This window comes from Vidua macroura, chromosome 21 (assembly GCF_024509145.1).
Source record: "Vidua macroura isolate BioBank_ID:100142 chromosome 21, ASM2450914v1, whole genome shotgun sequence".
NCBI lineage: Eukaryota > Metazoa > Chordata > Aves > Passeriformes > Viduidae > Vidua > Vidua macroura.
Genome location: NC_071591.1, coordinates 5,320,573 through 5,336,778, shown reverse-complemented (window position 1 = coordinate 5,336,778; position 16,206 = coordinate 5,320,573). Strand labels below are relative to the sequence as shown.

Sequence of the window (16,206 nt, the reverse complement as noted above, 5' to 3'; positions counted from 1 at the left end):
CCTCAACCCGTTCCCCAAGGAATGGCACCCTCCCTCCATCCCAGACGCCTCCATGCGCACCCGCAGCTCGGGGGGCGGAGAGTCCGCGGGTGCGGGTGCCCGGGCAGGGTCCCCGTGTCCCCCGCAGGGTCCCGCAGCCACACGAGGGTGCTGCAGCCCCGCGCAGCGCAGCGCAGCCCGCGGAGCCCGGGGCGAGCCCCACGGCGCTGCTCCGCTCCCTCGCCCCACGCCTCAAGCAGGGGACGTCTCACAGCTCAGCCCCACAGCCGGGTTAGAAAACGCCCGCTGGAAAAAAAGGTTTTCCTGGTGCCAGCTTCATCCTCGTGTGGCAGAGGGCAGCAGGGAAGCACCGTTATCTTCTCCGGTGCCCACGCTTGTAGAGCTGGCTCCTCTCATTCTCTCTACAAGTCACAGGAATCTCAGTTCCTCATGAGGAATAAGGGGATTAGTGTATCAAAATCCCATCTGCTAGAGGGAATGGAGATTTTGGGAGGGCAGAAAAGGAAAAGTGATCTGTGTTAAGGGTAAGCTGCCCAAGAAGGAATCTTGGTCCAGATCCCACCAGGGAACGGTCTGGATGAAGAGAGACCCGGGGAGCGCTGCAGGCAGGTAAGGAAGAGGCGTGTCCTGTGCTCAGGGGTGGGACGGATCCTGGGGCTTGAACCACCTGGAAAAGTGTGGGAGGGAAAGCAGCTTGTGCCGGGTCTCCACTTGCTTTTCTCCCAGCTCCAGACAGCGTGAGGGAAGACACGTACTGGTGCTGTGAATCACATTCACACGTTTAACCACAGAAAGGGCCGGAATGGACCTTAAGGATCATCTACTCCCTCCCCACCCCTCCCATAGGCAGGGACAGCTTGAATTAGACCAAAGTTGCTCAAACAACCTGGCTTTGAACTCTGCCAGGGCTGGGGCATCCACAGCCTCCGTGGGCAGCCTGTACCAGTGTCCCACCACCCTCACAGTAAAAAAATTCTTCCTAATGTCTAACTGAAATTTCTCCTCTTTCAATTGGTACCCATTTAAGCACCAAATTGTTGTTCTGCAGTCCCAGGTGGGTTTCACAGCGTTGCCATTTCCTGCTTGGGCCAGATGGGAAAAACAAGTTGTTGGACATACAAAGCACACACCAAACCCCAGAGACTGGTGGGTGCAACCACTGTCCTTGCTCTCCTGGAGCAGCAGGAGGCACCTTTGCCTACATTGATGCCAGAGCAGGAATTTGGGAGCTTTTGGGGCTTTAGATATTAATTGGGAAAAGGCAGTAATGCCCCTCACGTGCAGCAACCACTGGCAGTGTCCAGGTGAGAGCCAGTGGCTCTGATCACCTGGTCCCAGGAGAGCCCTGAAGGGACTGGTGTTGCCCAAGCAGCCAAGCCCAGCTTGGTTTTGCTTCCCCCAAACTTCCACAACACTTCAAAATAAGTGCAATGCTTGGGCCTCTCTTAAGTTTGCCTTGTTGGCTTTTTGTGTTTGTTTTTTTTTGAGCCAGGAGAGTTCACATTCCCAAGCTTTTCCCTGCAGCCAGTAAGCAGAGTTTATTTTTTTTTTAATAAAAAAAGGAGAGAGGAGAGCTTTGCATGTAACCTCAGCTTCCCTGAGCAGGGCATCAGCCTCAGGCACTGGACAGGCGGCTGAGAAGAGGCTGAAGCAGCTGGCAGATCCGGGGGTTGGAAGGGGGTTCTGAAGCCTCCCTTCCTCCTTCCTATGCCAAAATTTCCATCCCAGCCACATCTCCAACCACAGCAACATGTACTGGAGAGAGTCCATTTTATAAAACCACTGCCTTTCTCATTTGAAAATAAACAGGGTAAGAAAACAACCAAGTGGAGCCATTTTATGAAACTAACACAAACGCTGACAGGACAGCACCTCCCAACCACCAACAACTTAAGAAAATAGGGGAAAACCAGAGAAATGAAGCATTTGTTTCCCAGCAACCTAGTGCAAAAAAAAGGGGGGGCTACTTATCTTGGAAAATACAAGCAGGTCCTTTATGAGTCCTAAGAACAGAAAGAAGAACAACCACCTCTTACCTGAGCTTCTCCAGCCCTCCAGGATTTTTGGGTGAACACTAAGCTTTGTAACAACTTGCTGCTCAGGGAAGGAAAAGTGAGCAGAGCTGCTTATAATTCCCAGCTCTGCTGGATTTAAAGGATCAGCACAAATAATGCACACCTGGAAAAGAGGTTCCTCTGCAGGGCAGGTGAGTGCAGAGGAAAGGGATGTCTCTTTAGAAGTCCCAGGACACTCCAGGCTCTACAGTGAGGTTTAACATCCTACTGAGGATCCATCCTGCTGGGGCTGGACCCAGCTGCTGCCCAGCTGCATCTGCTGCTCCCGAAGGAAGGATGTATCAGAGCACAATGATTTGTTTTTATTGGGAATATTTGCTTCCTGCCACCAGGATGCATGTGCAGCAGCAGAGGAACATACAGGAGCTCAAGACCTTGTGCACCATGTGAGGCAGAAAAGACTTGTTAAGAGGGCTCTGTGTTACCCAGATATCTGTGGGAAGGAGAAGTGGCCAAGAGTGAATTGCTGAACCTGCAATCCTGCCCACTTTCCTCGCAGTGGGAGAGCAAAGAATTCCACTCCAAACTTCACCACACAGCTCAGCCTCAGGCCACAACTGCACTGGGATCGAGTTCCTGGTACAGAAACTTCTACCCGAGCTGAGCAAAGGCTGAACATCAATCTGAGCAGGTGTGTCCCCAGTGCTCAGGGAGGGCTCAGCAAGAGCATCTCTGAGGAGAGCAGGGTCAAGGGAACAGCCTTAGTGCACAGGACAGGTGGGAGGGGAATTTATTTTCTACTCATTCTGGCTTGCCCCTGTGATGTTATTGAAATTCTGTGCTGCCCTCAGAGGAGGGAGGAGGCGCTGAAGAGCAGAGGTTTCCTCCTGCCTTCTCCTCCAGAGGGATGCTCCATTGCTGCTGCTGCTGCTGGGAGCAGCCCCTGGCACCCGGGGACAGCTGTGTGGCAGAGGAGCTCATGGGCCTTTGTCACCATGCAGTACCCTGGTCCCAGCCTCTCCTCTCCAACACGACACTTTTGGGTGACACTGCAGAGCAGCAATGCTCCCTTCAAAGCCCCTCTGCTCATTTCCAGAGCTTTCTGCAAAGACCAGCTGGTCCAGGCTGTGAATGCCTCGGCAGCACTGGACAGCAGGAAACAGCTGAAAGAAAACACCCCTAAGGCGATCACAGCCCATTTCCTAAATAGCAACGGGCAAGAGAAAGGCTACAAACAGAGGGGGAGAAACTCAATCTGATGCCCTTGAGGGCATTTTCAGGTATTAATGGCATGTGGACTAGACTGCCCTTTGGGAGAAAACTCTGTCTGCAAGCCCCCTGTTTTGTGCCGGCATTTCAGACATTCCAGAAGTCCCAGAATTTGTGTGCAGCAAATGTGTTCAGGCTCTGTGTCCAGGGTAAAGGATTCCTGCTGGCTTCTCCAGGCATGTCGCTCTGCATCTTGCTGTGGGGAGGCTGAGATGGAAAAGCCACAGCTGCTGCTGGCTGGGAGCTGCCAGGAGCTCCAGGGTCCTGCCTGCAGTGAGGCTCCTGGCAGTGAGGCTCCTGCGTGCTGTGGCGTGAGACGAGGTGGCACTGGGAGCACTGAAAGCTTCAAAGGCTTCACAACGTCACCCTTGAGATTTTGACTTTCCTGTTACGCTGCCTGGAAGGCACCTGCCTCCTGTCCTCCTTGGTGGAGAGGGAACCTAAGGGACTAAATCCTAAGGAACTCACATTCCCACAGATGCACATGGCTGGGCAGGAGAAGGGTGGCTGCTTTATAACCTCTGCTACCAACCACATCTGCTGACTAAGAGACTTTGTGGGACCCTCATGATTTTCCCTGCCTGATTCGTGGGACATTCATGACCAGGAGGAAAAGGTCACAGTCACAGTTCCAAACACAGAAAACCTTTCCCTCAATGACCCCTTTCTCAAGGGGTAGTGCATGTGCTTTCCACCTCAGCAGGAGAGAGAGAAACCTGCCTCCACATCCCCTTCCTGCATGTCCCTTCTCTCTGGTGACTTCTCCGACAAATTCCGATGGCAGTGGAATTTCATCAAGGCTGCACTGAACATCCTCAGGGTGCAGGTGACCTCCCTGGTGACATCTCACACACACACACACACAGACACACAGAGACAAACACACACATAGACACAGACACAGACACACTCCCTCACTCTCCCACTCACAGGGGGGCCCAGCAGAGTCAGGATCAGGGGGTTTGGCTGGTCGGTCTCTCTGGTTGTTACCAGTACGGGGTGGTGGCCAGCAGGATCTGCAGGGCCATGGAGAAGCAGGGCAGCTGGGCCACACTGTAGGCCACGGAGCGTGTGGGTGCCCTCAGCTGCAGGAGGTAGGCAATGGTGTGGATGATCCGTCCCACACAGAAGATGAGGAAGTGGATCCTGGCCACTGTGGGACTGGGATCCAGCAGGGAGTAGATGGCACCGAGGAAGAGGAAGGGAAAGATGTTCTCCATGTCATTGCGGTGGGCCCTGAAAAGCAAGAGAAGGTTGTTCCTTGCCACTGGAATTCCCTGTTTTCTCTCATTCCTTCTAGCCAGAGTACCCACCCCTAGGTGCTGCTGGGCCTCCTCCCCACTGAATGGGGCAGACACAGCCCCCAAAAGTGTCAGTTCTCCCTCACACACAGAGGCAGGAGAATGTCACACCCCGTGTCTCTCCCTTGGGACGCTGAGCTCCTGAAACTTTCTCTCCATGACTGGGATGCCTTTGCCACAGCAGATGACAGCTCGAGGGTTGGAGCTTTCAAATAAACAGAGCAGAACACAGACCCTGTGAAGCTGCAAAAAGATCAAAACTGGTGTGGTGCCAGCATGGCATGGCCCCAGATGTGGCCATGCTACACAACAAAAGGCAGTTCCAGACCACAGCTTCTCCAGTGGAGAAACTCACAGGATGAGAGGGGTTGTGGTTTCACCTCTCTCCATAAATGCATCCAAAGGGGACTGGGGAGGAGTGACCCAACGACCCCCACACTGTGGCTGGAGGGGATGCTGTGGCCATGTGGTGACACATCAGTGCTGATGGAGCCAAACCCTGTGCTCCAGGGGAACATGCACCTGCCTGGGTGTCACAGCATCACTGCCACCACCCACAGCACTAATGAAACAGGACTGGGTCAGGCCATGAGTGTGGGCTGTGCCCCTCCTTCCCAGGCACTGTCCTCTGAACAAACCCCAAGGACTTGGGGGTTCAGCAGGGCTGGAAGGACAAATGGAAGAAGAACGAGGAGAAAGGAGAGAGCTGCGAGGCAGCCAGGGGCCTCTTTCAGAGGCATGGGATAAATGTCCTGCCCTGCTCTGTCCCTGCCCTGCACAGACCCCTGGCTCTGCTCCCCTCCAGATACAGCCTGAGATTAAAAGCTGACGTCGCCCTTGCTCTGGGGAAACACCTTGGATTGAATGTGTCTTATCCAGGGCTGCAAATACATCAGCAAGGATGGACTCTGAGAGCTTCAGCTGCCCAAGTCAGATCCCAGGCTGTCCCAGGTTTTTGCTGCAGCTCCAGTTATTTAGTTTTATGGAAGTTTGTTTATCCTGAATAATCAAAAGAAGATTGTGATTATTATTTCTGCTATTATTTTATTTTTGCTAGGAAGGAAACGGCTCATTTTCCATCCTCCTCCTCCCCCTGGCAGCCCTGCAATTAGGTGGCACTGGATGTGTTCTAAAGCAAATGCTGGAGGCAGTGGGACATGAGAAGTGAGGTCCCCATGCACAGCCCAGGGCTCAGGGATAGCAGGGCACAACTCCAGTCCCTTTCTTGCACATCATCAGCAATCCAGCCCAGCACTTGGGGCACCTCCTTTGGTAAGAGGGACAGCAAATCAAGCCCAGGGCTGAATAACCCAGTGTTTTACCTCTGAAAAACTCTGATTCTCACAGAAGAGGGGTAACATTCAGAGTTTGCCCAATCAGAGAGGCAAAAGTTATCGTAATCCTGTTCAGCCTTTTCCCAAATCCCCAGAAAGGGCAGCTGCCTACAGCACTGGGAGCACTCACTCTGTTGCCTGTCCAAGCTGTGCAGGGATCTGGGGTCCTGTTGGAGCAGGACACAAAGAGCCTTTGAGCGTGGGTATGGGATGACACATTGGGAATCTGTGGGACTTTGAGCACCTAGAAAAGAGCTAGTCAGAGGTGGATGTTGGATGTTGAATGCAAACCCGGATCCTTCTCTTGCCCTTGCTCCAGTGCACACCAAGCTCCTGGTAAAGATTAAACTGCTCTCGTGCGCAGGGTCCCACAGCAGAGCTCGAGGCAGTCTGACCATAGAGTATTAGTGGAATATTACTTAATTAGTGAGCCCTTTAGCTTCCCACTTCTTGTTTGCCAGCAGCTGGTGCAGAGGGAATGGTGGCACCAGGAATGCTGGCAGCAGAGGGAATGCTGGCAGCAGAGGGAATGCTGGCACCGCTCACCTGCGGCAGCGCTCCACGTCAGGGTCCTCGCGGAAGAACTGCAGCCCCCCATTGCGCAGGGCGTCCTCCGGGTTTGCAAATGCCTGTAAGAGACAGTCCCCACCTGCTTACAGTCTTCAGGAACCTCACAGGTAGAAGCTTTGCCCCTAACCTTGAAGTCCTGTGGGGATTTTCCCTGCCCAAATTTGTTACCACTCTTCATAAAAATGAGGGTCACTGCACTTCCATGCACACTGTCCCGCACCTCCCCAGGAGTTTTCCCTGTGCTCCAAAAAACCCAGTGCTGCCTGCTGAGCAAGTTCCAAATGAGGGTTTCAAGGGAGCTCCCACCTCACCCCTGTCCATTTCTTCCCATGAAAACCATTTAGAGGAGACTTTGCCAGCCAGCAAGATCACTGCTGGCAGAGAGCTTGCAGACATAATGCAGCCTCCAAAAGATAACCAGGACTGACAGATTAGAGAATATTCCCTGGCTGGCTTTTTGGCAGTGGCACTGTGTGGCTTTCTCACGGGGAAATGGGATCCTACACTAATAAAGTTAAAAAATAAAATTATTTGTGTGAGCTCCTTGCCTATGCTCAAAAGCTGTTCCTCAGGGACCTGGCTACATCTGACAGCTTCTTTTTGCAGCCTGGAACGGGCCTTGGTGCTTTCTTTAATTATGTTACAAGCCCAAACTGTTCCAGGGCTGGAGCATCATTTAGAATCACAAGGGGAGAAGACAATTCATCAGTTACATGATGCCACAGCACAGGGTATTTGTATTCTATCTGAGACCAGAAATGTCTCCCTCCCTCTCCACTGACGCAGTCAGAAACTCCTCAAATACTTTAAAACAGATTTTTCAGAAAGCTGGGTTTTATCAGGAGTTGGGGTAGGGTAGTAAAAGTCCAGTTGGCCCCAACTCCTGACGGCAGCTGGTCCTCCCTGTATTTTCCTCCCTGACCAAGAATCATTTCCTCCAGCTATTGTTTTATTGCCCACGACTTGCTGCTCTCCTGGAGCATTCCCATATCCAGTCAGCCTCCAAAAGCTCAAAAGCTTTCTGCTACACCGCAAGAAAAAATACCATTGCAATGATTTCTTCTTAAACTTTTTTTTTTTCCCTTCTCCTTTTTTTCCCAAATCCTGCAAATTACTGTAAACAGACTCTTTCTAGAAGCATCTCACCTGCTTGGCATTTTAGATCTGATTATTGTTTAGATTAGGTTTCCAAAATTATAAACATCAAGCTACCGATGGTAGAAACAAACAAAAAGGGTCAAAGAGAAGTGAGATATTTATCTGCTGCAGCTATGAAACAAGCTTTGCTTTCAACTGAAGTCAAAGAAAACTCAGCTTGCTTCAGGAAAATTTTGTTGAACTTTAGAGGAATAGAAGAAGAAAGCAAAATCACAAAAACCCAAGCAAAGAGCCAGAAAGGAAGGAGAAGGAAAACGAATCTTACCTTCTTTCTGAGTCTTACTTGCCCTGTAATGATGGCAACGACATACATTTTTAAAATCAGAATTGTGCTGTAGAACGTGAATGACAGGAACACTTTATTTTCCATCATTTTGGGAAAACGTGCTGCTTGGTCGCTTCAGTGCCCAAAACCAGGGGAGATCCTGGGCTGCGAGAGAGCCCCGCAGGAGAGAGGCAGGAACAGCTGCGTTTAAACACAACACAAATCCTCTCATTTCCCAGTGAAAGCCCCCAGCCCCTGTACCCCCGCCAGGCTGCCGGGACAGTGAGAAAACCCCAGCCAGCACATGGAACAGGTTTCCTCTGCTCCTCACACCCTGCCACCAGCAGCTCCCTGCGGATGAGCCGCCCGAGCCAGGGGACAGCGCCCTCGAGGTGGGAGCCTGGCTCACAGCTCGACCTCCAACCTCTGGAAAACCAGCCCGGCACGATCCCCGCCCCAGCTCCCCGCGGTCCCGGGGGACCGAGCCGCGCAGAGCATCCCTCGCCCAGCCGGGCACTGCTCACCCGCGGAGCGAAGCTCTCCAGCCGTCGAAGGAGGAGATAGGGAGAAGGTAAGCGCCTGCCTCAGCCGCTTCCAGCCCTGCACTGGAGCCCACTCCTCCGTGGCCGCGCTTCCCGTCCCGCCCAGCGCTGGCAGAGGCAGCCAACCCTCTCCTACAGATCCACCTGCGAGGGATGGACAGGGGACACTGCTGTCCCTTGGCCCAGCAGCGCCCGCCTGCCGCCAGCCTGGGCTGCCCCCGCACCCCTGGCTGGGAGGGGAGCCCCGGGAATGACCAGCCTGGAGCCCAACCAAGAAGAGAAGAGCTGCCTGCCCAGCCCAAAGGCAGCTCGTTCTGAGAGGACGAACCAAGGCAGCCAGATGGAATTTTGTCCTTGGTTTAGAAAGTGCCATGTGAATTTGGAGCTGGCTTTTCCTCGGCCATCAAACGTTGTGGAATGAAGAGTGGGATCGGAGCCTCTGCAGGCAGCTGGGCTGCTATTTAATGCAAACTTAACTCCTTCTCCCCCAGTGCTAGCAGCAGCAAACTTCAGGAGCCAGAGGCGTGGGGGCTGACAGGAGCTCTCCAAGTTTATTAGAGTGGAAGGGCTGGATTTGGTATTCATTTCCTTAACACAGGAGAAAAACAAAACTATACAAAACAAACAAAACAAAAAAACTTATTTCAGGAAAATAGAAAATTCTTTGCATTTGCCTCTGAATCTTCCTCATGGCCATTCTGCCTTGCTGCTGCAAACCCAAAGACACTCCACTGCTCCATGCAATGCTCTGGCTCAGCCTCATGACATCTGAGGTGGAAGCACAAAGGTGGGCTACACATGACATGTGTAGGTGGAAGCACAAAGCAGGGAAGAAAATGCAAAGCTGGACGTGCAATGGGACCTGCAGTGCAAGCAGAGAAACTGGATGTAGCTCCTGTGATTTGTGTTGCCATGGCATGGGGGTGAATGTGGAGCGGAGGCCATGTGGTCTCGTTTTTCTACCCAATACCCAGAAAAGTTTTGACAAACCAAAACCTCCTACCAGTAAATATTCTATGCAACATGCCCACAAATAACAAAAGATTTGATCACCATTGGCAACACTTTGCAGAATAGTGGTTAATAAGTTATAAAATCTGGCCACTTTAATATCTAGCTGGCAGGCAAGAATTTTACTTGAAATTCCAGGAACAGTTTGACAGATTTGTTCTCTTCTCCCACCCCACAAGGGTCATCTTTTGGTAAGTCTTGTGTCCCCAGATATGCTGAGTGTTTACCTGGGAAATTAAGATTGTGATTGCCATTGTATTGTTAGTGCTCTATAAAGCCACTCTGCAGTTCAGGCAGTTATCATGGGCAATCCAAAAGAACCATATATGTGACATTCAATAAATTGTGCTATTCCTGAACTGAGCTGGCTCTTTTGAATGTGACCAGACCTATAATTCACAGACTATTGGCGCACCTGGCATGGGGCCTTATGTTTTTTCAGCAGTGCAGAGAGCCTTTGAAAACCCCAAGCACTTGGTTTTAATGGGAAGGAGCCTTTGAAAACCCCAAGCACTTGGTTTTAAGGGGAAGCTACTTGCAGTTGGTCACCACCACCCTGCATTGGAGGCTGCTGCAAAATAAGTCCTGGCACAGCCCAGTGTGGAGCTCTGCAGCCTCTGGCAGGCTGCTTCCCTGGGGGTGGGAGTGGGGACACCAGGACATGCAGCAGCCATGTGGATTCAGATGCTGTGCTAAGAGCTGTTCACCAGTGAACTACAGCCAAACCCATCCACGCATCCCTGGAGCTCAGCAGGGTATTATAAACACCATAATGCCAAGTGTAAGTAGACAGTGGCAAAGCCACATCCCAAACACTGCTCTCTCCCATCCCTCTTCTCCACAGCTAACAGGGATCAGCCCATAGTGGAGAAGACCTCAGTGCCCAAGGACTGGGGTTATGCAGGGCCAGACCAGCCCCACAGCGTGGATGAGACATTCTCCAGCAGCCCCTTTTCCCAGGAGCCTGGGAGAGGGCAGGCAGCCAGACCCTTCACCAACACATCACACCCTCCATCCAGCAGCTCCAGTTTTTACCAGCTGATGATCCAGTCCACAGGGTCTTCAGTGGTGGGACCTTTTTCCTTCATGCACCTTCTTCCCCTCCCAAGGCAGCCAACACCTCGCTGAGCAGCAGGAATATGCACCTGCAGACAAGCCAGAACTCCTCCCGCCAACCAGCCAGACTTCTCCTCCTTGGCATTGTTCAAACACTGGCAAGGAGCCCTGGACAATTTGCACCAGCAACTGGCACAAATTTACATTGAATGGAGAGATCAGGAAGCACACCTTGTTTAGGGATAAGCCCTCAGGGCAAACTCAGTTGTGGATGTGTTAATTTTTAAAAAGTTTTTTTTCTGTTTGTTTATGCATTTCAAACCCCTTTCAGTGTTTCACAGAGTGGAACACCAGAGGGGGGTTATGGATGAGGATGAGGAGCAGAAGATGACTGCAAAGGCAGGTGTAATGCTTCTGGGATCCCAGCTCCTTTTCAGTTTGCCAGGTTCAGGGCTCTCACGCTGGGTAGAACACATCCACACTTGCACCTTCCTGGCTTTTGAGACCCAAGGCAACCGCAGCTGCCATTCAACTATCCCATTAATCCATGCGGAAGCAGGCTGTTAATATGAATGGTTTGATCCTCCTCCACAGATCACATCCTGCCAGGACAGAGCCCTTGCCTGAAGAAGGCCAGGTCCTAACAGCAGTATGTCTTTAAACTATAAGTCATGCCTTAAAACCTTGAGCATGAGAGGTCTCAACCCAGGACAAGATCTACCTAAACCAAACACCGCTAGCCAAAAACACTGTTGTTTTTGTTTTTTTTTTTCTGAGAAATTATTAATTATATTTTCTGAGAAAATATTAACTTAAATTATTTGTAAGGCTTTGAAAGATTAGGTCATCAGGTTAGACTGACCCCAGGAGCTGTAGGGAAAAAAATGCAGCATTTTGCTGGAGGAGGAAATGAACTGTAGGAAGCAGAAGGAATGAAAAATTCATGGGAAATGCTCAAGAAAAGTACTTAAAAATAGAAGCCTGTAAAAGTGGTTCTGCTTTGGCAAGACTATGGAATAAAAATCACTCTTGATTCCCACATAGGTTATTTATTTGACCAACTGATTTACGCTACAGTATTGTGACTACATTTTTCCAGTCTTGCTGCTCAGGGGAGTTTCCCGGTGGCAGCAAAAGGGGTTGGTCCAGTGGAGCACTGGCACGTCCGCTCCACCCTGATCCCAGAGGGAAGCTGACACAGAGCAATTACAGCTCAGATCCCTCAAAATTGTCCCCAATGAGCAATTACATCCCACAGCTGGGGTGAAGCAAAGAGCCCGAGGGGACTGCTCCAGGCTGGAGAAGATGGGCAGCTGGGTGGCACTTCTCCAGAATGCTTCCACATGCTGGTGGAGAAGGTGCAGAGTCCAGCTGGGATTTTGTTTGCCCTGGGCACACAGCTCAGCCCAGGAGCTACATTCCCAGCTTGCTCCAATGCTACTGTGGACAGTGGTGCCCTCCTGCCCTGCCATTTCTTCCTGCTGCTCCCAGCACAAAGCCTTGGAGCCTGCACACTCCAGTGATCACCTGCACCCATCCTGGGAAACCCAGCTGCCAAGGGAGGCTGTGCTGTGCTGGCTCATCAAACACGATGACTTTTCAAGTAAAGGCATGAGCGTTTTAGCTGTTTATTAGGGAGAAGGGTGCTCCACCTGCGTTCCCTCCTCAGTCTGCACGAAAGCTCCCACCACCATGACGCACCTTCCATGGGTCTGTGAAATCCTCTTGCTTCACCTGCAGCTCCCTATCCCCAGACTCCTGGGCTCCTCATGCTTGTTGCAGCAAGCAGGACACAGAAGATACTGCAAAGTCAGTAAGCAGTGGAACCACCAGCATCTCTGGCCCCCAGCATTAGCATCTGTTGTGGTTTGACACTGGCCAAACGCCAAGCATCCAAAGTCGCTCGCTCACCCTCCCCTGCCACAGCTGGGCAGAGGAGAGAGAAAATTAATGAAGGGTTCATGAGTTGAAATAAAGACTGGGAGAAACACTCCAAGGGCAAAATAGGCTTGGCTTAGAGGTATGAAGTGAGTTTATTCCTAACAAAATCAGAAGAGGATAATAAGAAGTGAAATAAGCCCTTAAAAACACCTTTTCTTCCACTAATCCCTCCATTCTTCCCACCGACAGTGCAGGGAGACAGGGCATGGGAGTTTTGGTCATTTCATCACTGAGATTTTCTTCTGCTGTTCAGGGAGACACGTTGTTCCCCTGTGAGACCATGGGGTCCCTCCTATGGGAGACAGTTCTCTGTGAGCTTCTCCAGTGTGGGTCCAATCTCATGAGCAGCAGTCCCTCCCAAACTACTGCAATGTGAGTCCCTCCCATGGGCACATAGTCCTCCCAAAACTGCTGTGGCATGGATCACTCTTTCCATGGGGTGTACTCCTCCAAGGACGGGCTGCTCCAGCCTGGAAGCAGGGCCCTCTCTCTCCACTGGGTCTCCCACTGGATCACAGCCTCCTCCAGGCATCCACCTGCTCCAGCATGGGCACGTCCCCCATGGGCTGTGGGTGAATCTCTGCATCCCCCATGGATCTCTGCACCCCCTGTGGATCCCCACGGGCTGTGGGTGGATCTATGCATCCCCCATGGATCCCCACAGGCTGTGGGTGGATCTATGCATCCCTGTGGATCCCCAGGGGCTGCAGGGGCACAGCTGCTTCACCATGGTCTCAACCACAGCTGCAGAGGAATCTCGGCTCTGGCCCCTGGAGCACCTCTGCCCCCTCCTTCTCCACTGACCTTGGTGTCTCCATGCTGTTTCCCTCACATGTTCTCACCTCCTCCTCCTCTCTGGCTAGAAAAAACTGTGTTCCTCACTTTGCTTTGATTTTCTTCTTAAATATATAATCACAGAGGCGTTACCATCATCTCTAATTGGCCCAGCCTTGGCCAGCAGCATGTCCATCTTCAGAGCCATTAGGGACTGGGTCAGAGCCATCAGGGAAGCTTCTAGCACCTTCTCACAGAAGCCACCTCTGTGACCCCCTCGCTACCAAAAACCAGGCAGAGGAAAACCAACTTCTCAGGAAACAACTGGCATGCTTCAGCCTTTAGCAAATTCAGGCAGATTTTGTCTGGTTTGCATTTTAAAGTGACAGTACTGGCTGCAGCTATCTGAGAGGCCTCAGGCATGAGGAATGTACAATCAGACTCTCCCAAATTGTCCTTCACACTCAGAAGAGCAGACGTCTGCAGCAGGAGAAAGTCATCAGGAGAGGCCCAGGGAAGGGGCAGGCGTGTGGTGGCTCTGAGTCTCAGGCAGAGCAGAGGAAGCTGCTGTTCCTCAGCCAGTCCCAGGGAACAGGCCCTGGTCCAAGTCAGAGGCAGTGGCATGTCCTCCTGCCTTTTTCCTCCAGCTCCATCCACCATCCTTTCCTGCCTGCTCCTGGCTTGTTGCCCTGCTCCCAGCCACTCTCCTGCCCAAACTGTCACACCCACCCTGGCTGCAGAGGAGGCACTGTCCCCTCTGCTGCTGTGACACGGTGGAGATGCTAGAGAGGCCATCAGGCTGTGGGTGTGTGGGAAGTAGATTATTTTCTCTTGTTCTGAGCCTCACATGGATTCATGCCTGGGCTTTCTTTTAGAGGAAAGAATTCCTTGGCTATGTTGCTCTGTGCCTTCAGGGATGAAACCCTGCTGGGAGAGGGGCTGAAGGAAGTTATTTCTCCTCTCTCCCTCTGTCCCAGCTGGTTCAAGTGCTGGCTTTAGGCAGAGCTGCACCTGGCATTGCTGAGATCAGGTAAAGGTGGGAGATGGGGGTCAGGGCTTGGAGTGTGGGGAAGCCGTGTCTCTCTCTTGCTCAGCCACACCTCAGCATCTCGTGATGTGTTTTGCTTCCAGATCCCATCAGCTGTAAACAGGCAAAAAACACTTGTGTTACTGCCCAAAAAGAGGGAGTTTCCCTGCCAGACTGGGAGAGTAGAGGAACAAATTACTGCCAAAAATTTCAGAATTTGGGAACATTTCCTAGGCTTCAAGCATTTCCAAAACTACAGTGTAGATGCAGATTCCCTGGTGGGGTGCTCTGAAACAAGAGCAAAGGTAAAGGAAGCTGCATGGTCTGGCCCCCACATGCTGTGTTATGGAGAAATGGGAATCAGGGCATGGGAATCACAGCATTAAGAGCCCTGGCTCACTAACAGGGCTGGGAGAGGAAGCAACTGTGGTCTCTGATTCTAGCCTTATGGAGACCTGACATTCAACAGCAATGAGCAGCTTCAAGGTGAAAAGTAGAAAACCTCTTATTTCCTGGGCTGTTAACCCTGCCTTGCAACCCAGCAAGAACAGGTTGCTGAGCTTGTTAATTTTAAAGTCTTTTAAAGCCCTGTTTTCACCAGACAGGCATTTTCAAGTTCTCACAGGACAAGAGGGAATGGAAAGGTCAGCTCATCATTGCCTGTCCCTGACCCAAGCTGAGTGGCTACACCATCCTGGTGAAACCAACTCCAAGGAGAGCCTTTGTTCATGGCTTTGCCATAGAGCTTCACCCCCCACAAAGCTTTCCAAAATACAGAGCTTATTTTTAAAACCCTGAGTTCTCTGTGTCCCCTTCATCACCCCCAAATTAAACAGCAGCATTTCCTCCCACCCTCCTGTGTAGGTCATGTTGTCTAGATCTCTTTAGCACACATGCCAATCTTGGAAGTGACACTTTGCAGTGTCCTGGAGGGCAACTGGGCTTCCTAGAGCAGATCAGGACCTCCTTCCCACAAGACCTGACTCAGGCAGAAGTCAGAGCTGCTCAGTAATTTGAGGTTTTATGAGTCAAGTCATTGTGTCATTGGTCCAGACACATCCTAAAACTTTCCCTTTTTCCTGTACTGAGTCATGAACAACATACCTTTTGGGCTTGCTTTTAGGCCAAAGGTTGTCTGGGTTCAATTCTGGTGTTGTTAATAAACACCCCTCACTAGCAATACTGAAAACACCCTCCTCACAATCAGCCTGGAAAGCAGGGAGCAATTTAGCTGTGTTATTTACAGCCCCCTTGCCTGGAAGTTTTTTATTGTGCTGTTGTCTCAGCTGGCCTCTTGTTCACAGCAGTGGCAGCACTGACACAACATGACCCAGGCTGCATGACCGTGACTTTATCCAGAGCAGAATTTGGGTTGAATGATGCAAAGAAGTAGAAAAACCTCTCCACTCTACTCTGCAGGCAGTGATACTTGGGCTAACCATCCTAAGTTTTCTTCTCTGCCTGAATGATCCATTGGCAGGACTCCAGGAGCCTGCCCAGGTCCCGTGTGTTGATTACTCTCCTGATTTACAGCCTACATCCTCATGTCTATGATGTTCCCAGAAATCTGCTCCACCCTGTGTTTATGCAACCCTGAAGCCCTCCATGGGGGAATACGTGCTTTTTGCAATTTTTTACAATCTAGCACAACACATTTCTGTTAATAGCACCACTGTCTCAGGCAAGAAGGAACAAGAAGTTCCCCCATTAGCAGGAGAGAAGATGGATCCCAGCTGTGGAAAGGCTGTAGGGACAGGAGGCTGTGGGATGCTACATTAGTGGGGCTAGAGCTGTCCCACAAGGAGAAGTGGATATCAGGAAGGGGCAAGGAGCTGTGCTGCACCGTTACTGCAGCAGGGGAAGTTGTGTGAATGTTCAGTGGTGGAAGGAGCTGCTGCTCTTCACCATGAGTGAGGCCCTTGCAGGGTTGTTTCAGCCGTGGT

At 51.4% G+C, this 16,206-nt stretch overlaps 1 protein-coding gene across 3 annotated transcripts; it reads right to left on the bottom strand.

Moving 5' to 3' along the window:
- Positions 1-1,823: 1,823 nt before the first annotated feature.
- PTGES (prostaglandin E synthase) lies at positions 1,824-10,551 on the bottom strand. Of its 3 annotated transcripts, XM_053996749.1 has the most exons (5): positions 10,501-10,551; positions 8,437-8,598; positions 7,913-8,113; positions 6,466-6,548; positions 1,824-4,520 (listed from the first exon to the last, which is right to left on the bottom strand). In XM_053996749.1, exons 3-5 carry the CDS (start codon positions 8,018-8,020, stop codon positions 4,271-4,273), a joined length of 441 nt encoding a protein of 146 aa, XP_053852724.1. In that variant the 5' UTR covers positions 8,021-8,113; positions 8,437-8,598; positions 10,501-10,551; the 3' UTR covers positions 1,824-4,270. The 3 variants fall into 3 exon arrangements, with proteins under 3 accessions (XP_053852724.1, XP_053852725.1, XP_053852723.1); XM_053996750.1 differs by lacking the exon at positions 8,437-8,598 and having other exon boundaries at positions 10,501-10,527; XM_053996748.1 differs by lacking the exon at positions 10,501-10,551 and having other exon boundaries at positions 8,437-8,785.
- Positions 10,552-16,206: the final 5,655 nt, after the last annotated feature.

Bases quoted from the DNA above. Each gene is read 5' to 3' on its own strand.
- PTGES (XM_053996749.1), bottom strand. From the start codon at position 8,020: ATGATGGAAAATAAAGTGTTCCTGTCATTCACGTTCTACAGCACAATT. The intron at 6,549-7,912 runs GTAAGATTCGTT...TGTCTCTTACAG, and splicing joins AAGTAAGACTCAGAAAGAAG to GCATTTGCAAACCCGGAGGA. The intron at 4,521-6,465 runs GTGAGCGGTGCC...CTTGCTTTTCAG, and splicing joins GACGTGGAGCGCTGCCGCAG to GGCCCACCGCAATGACATGG.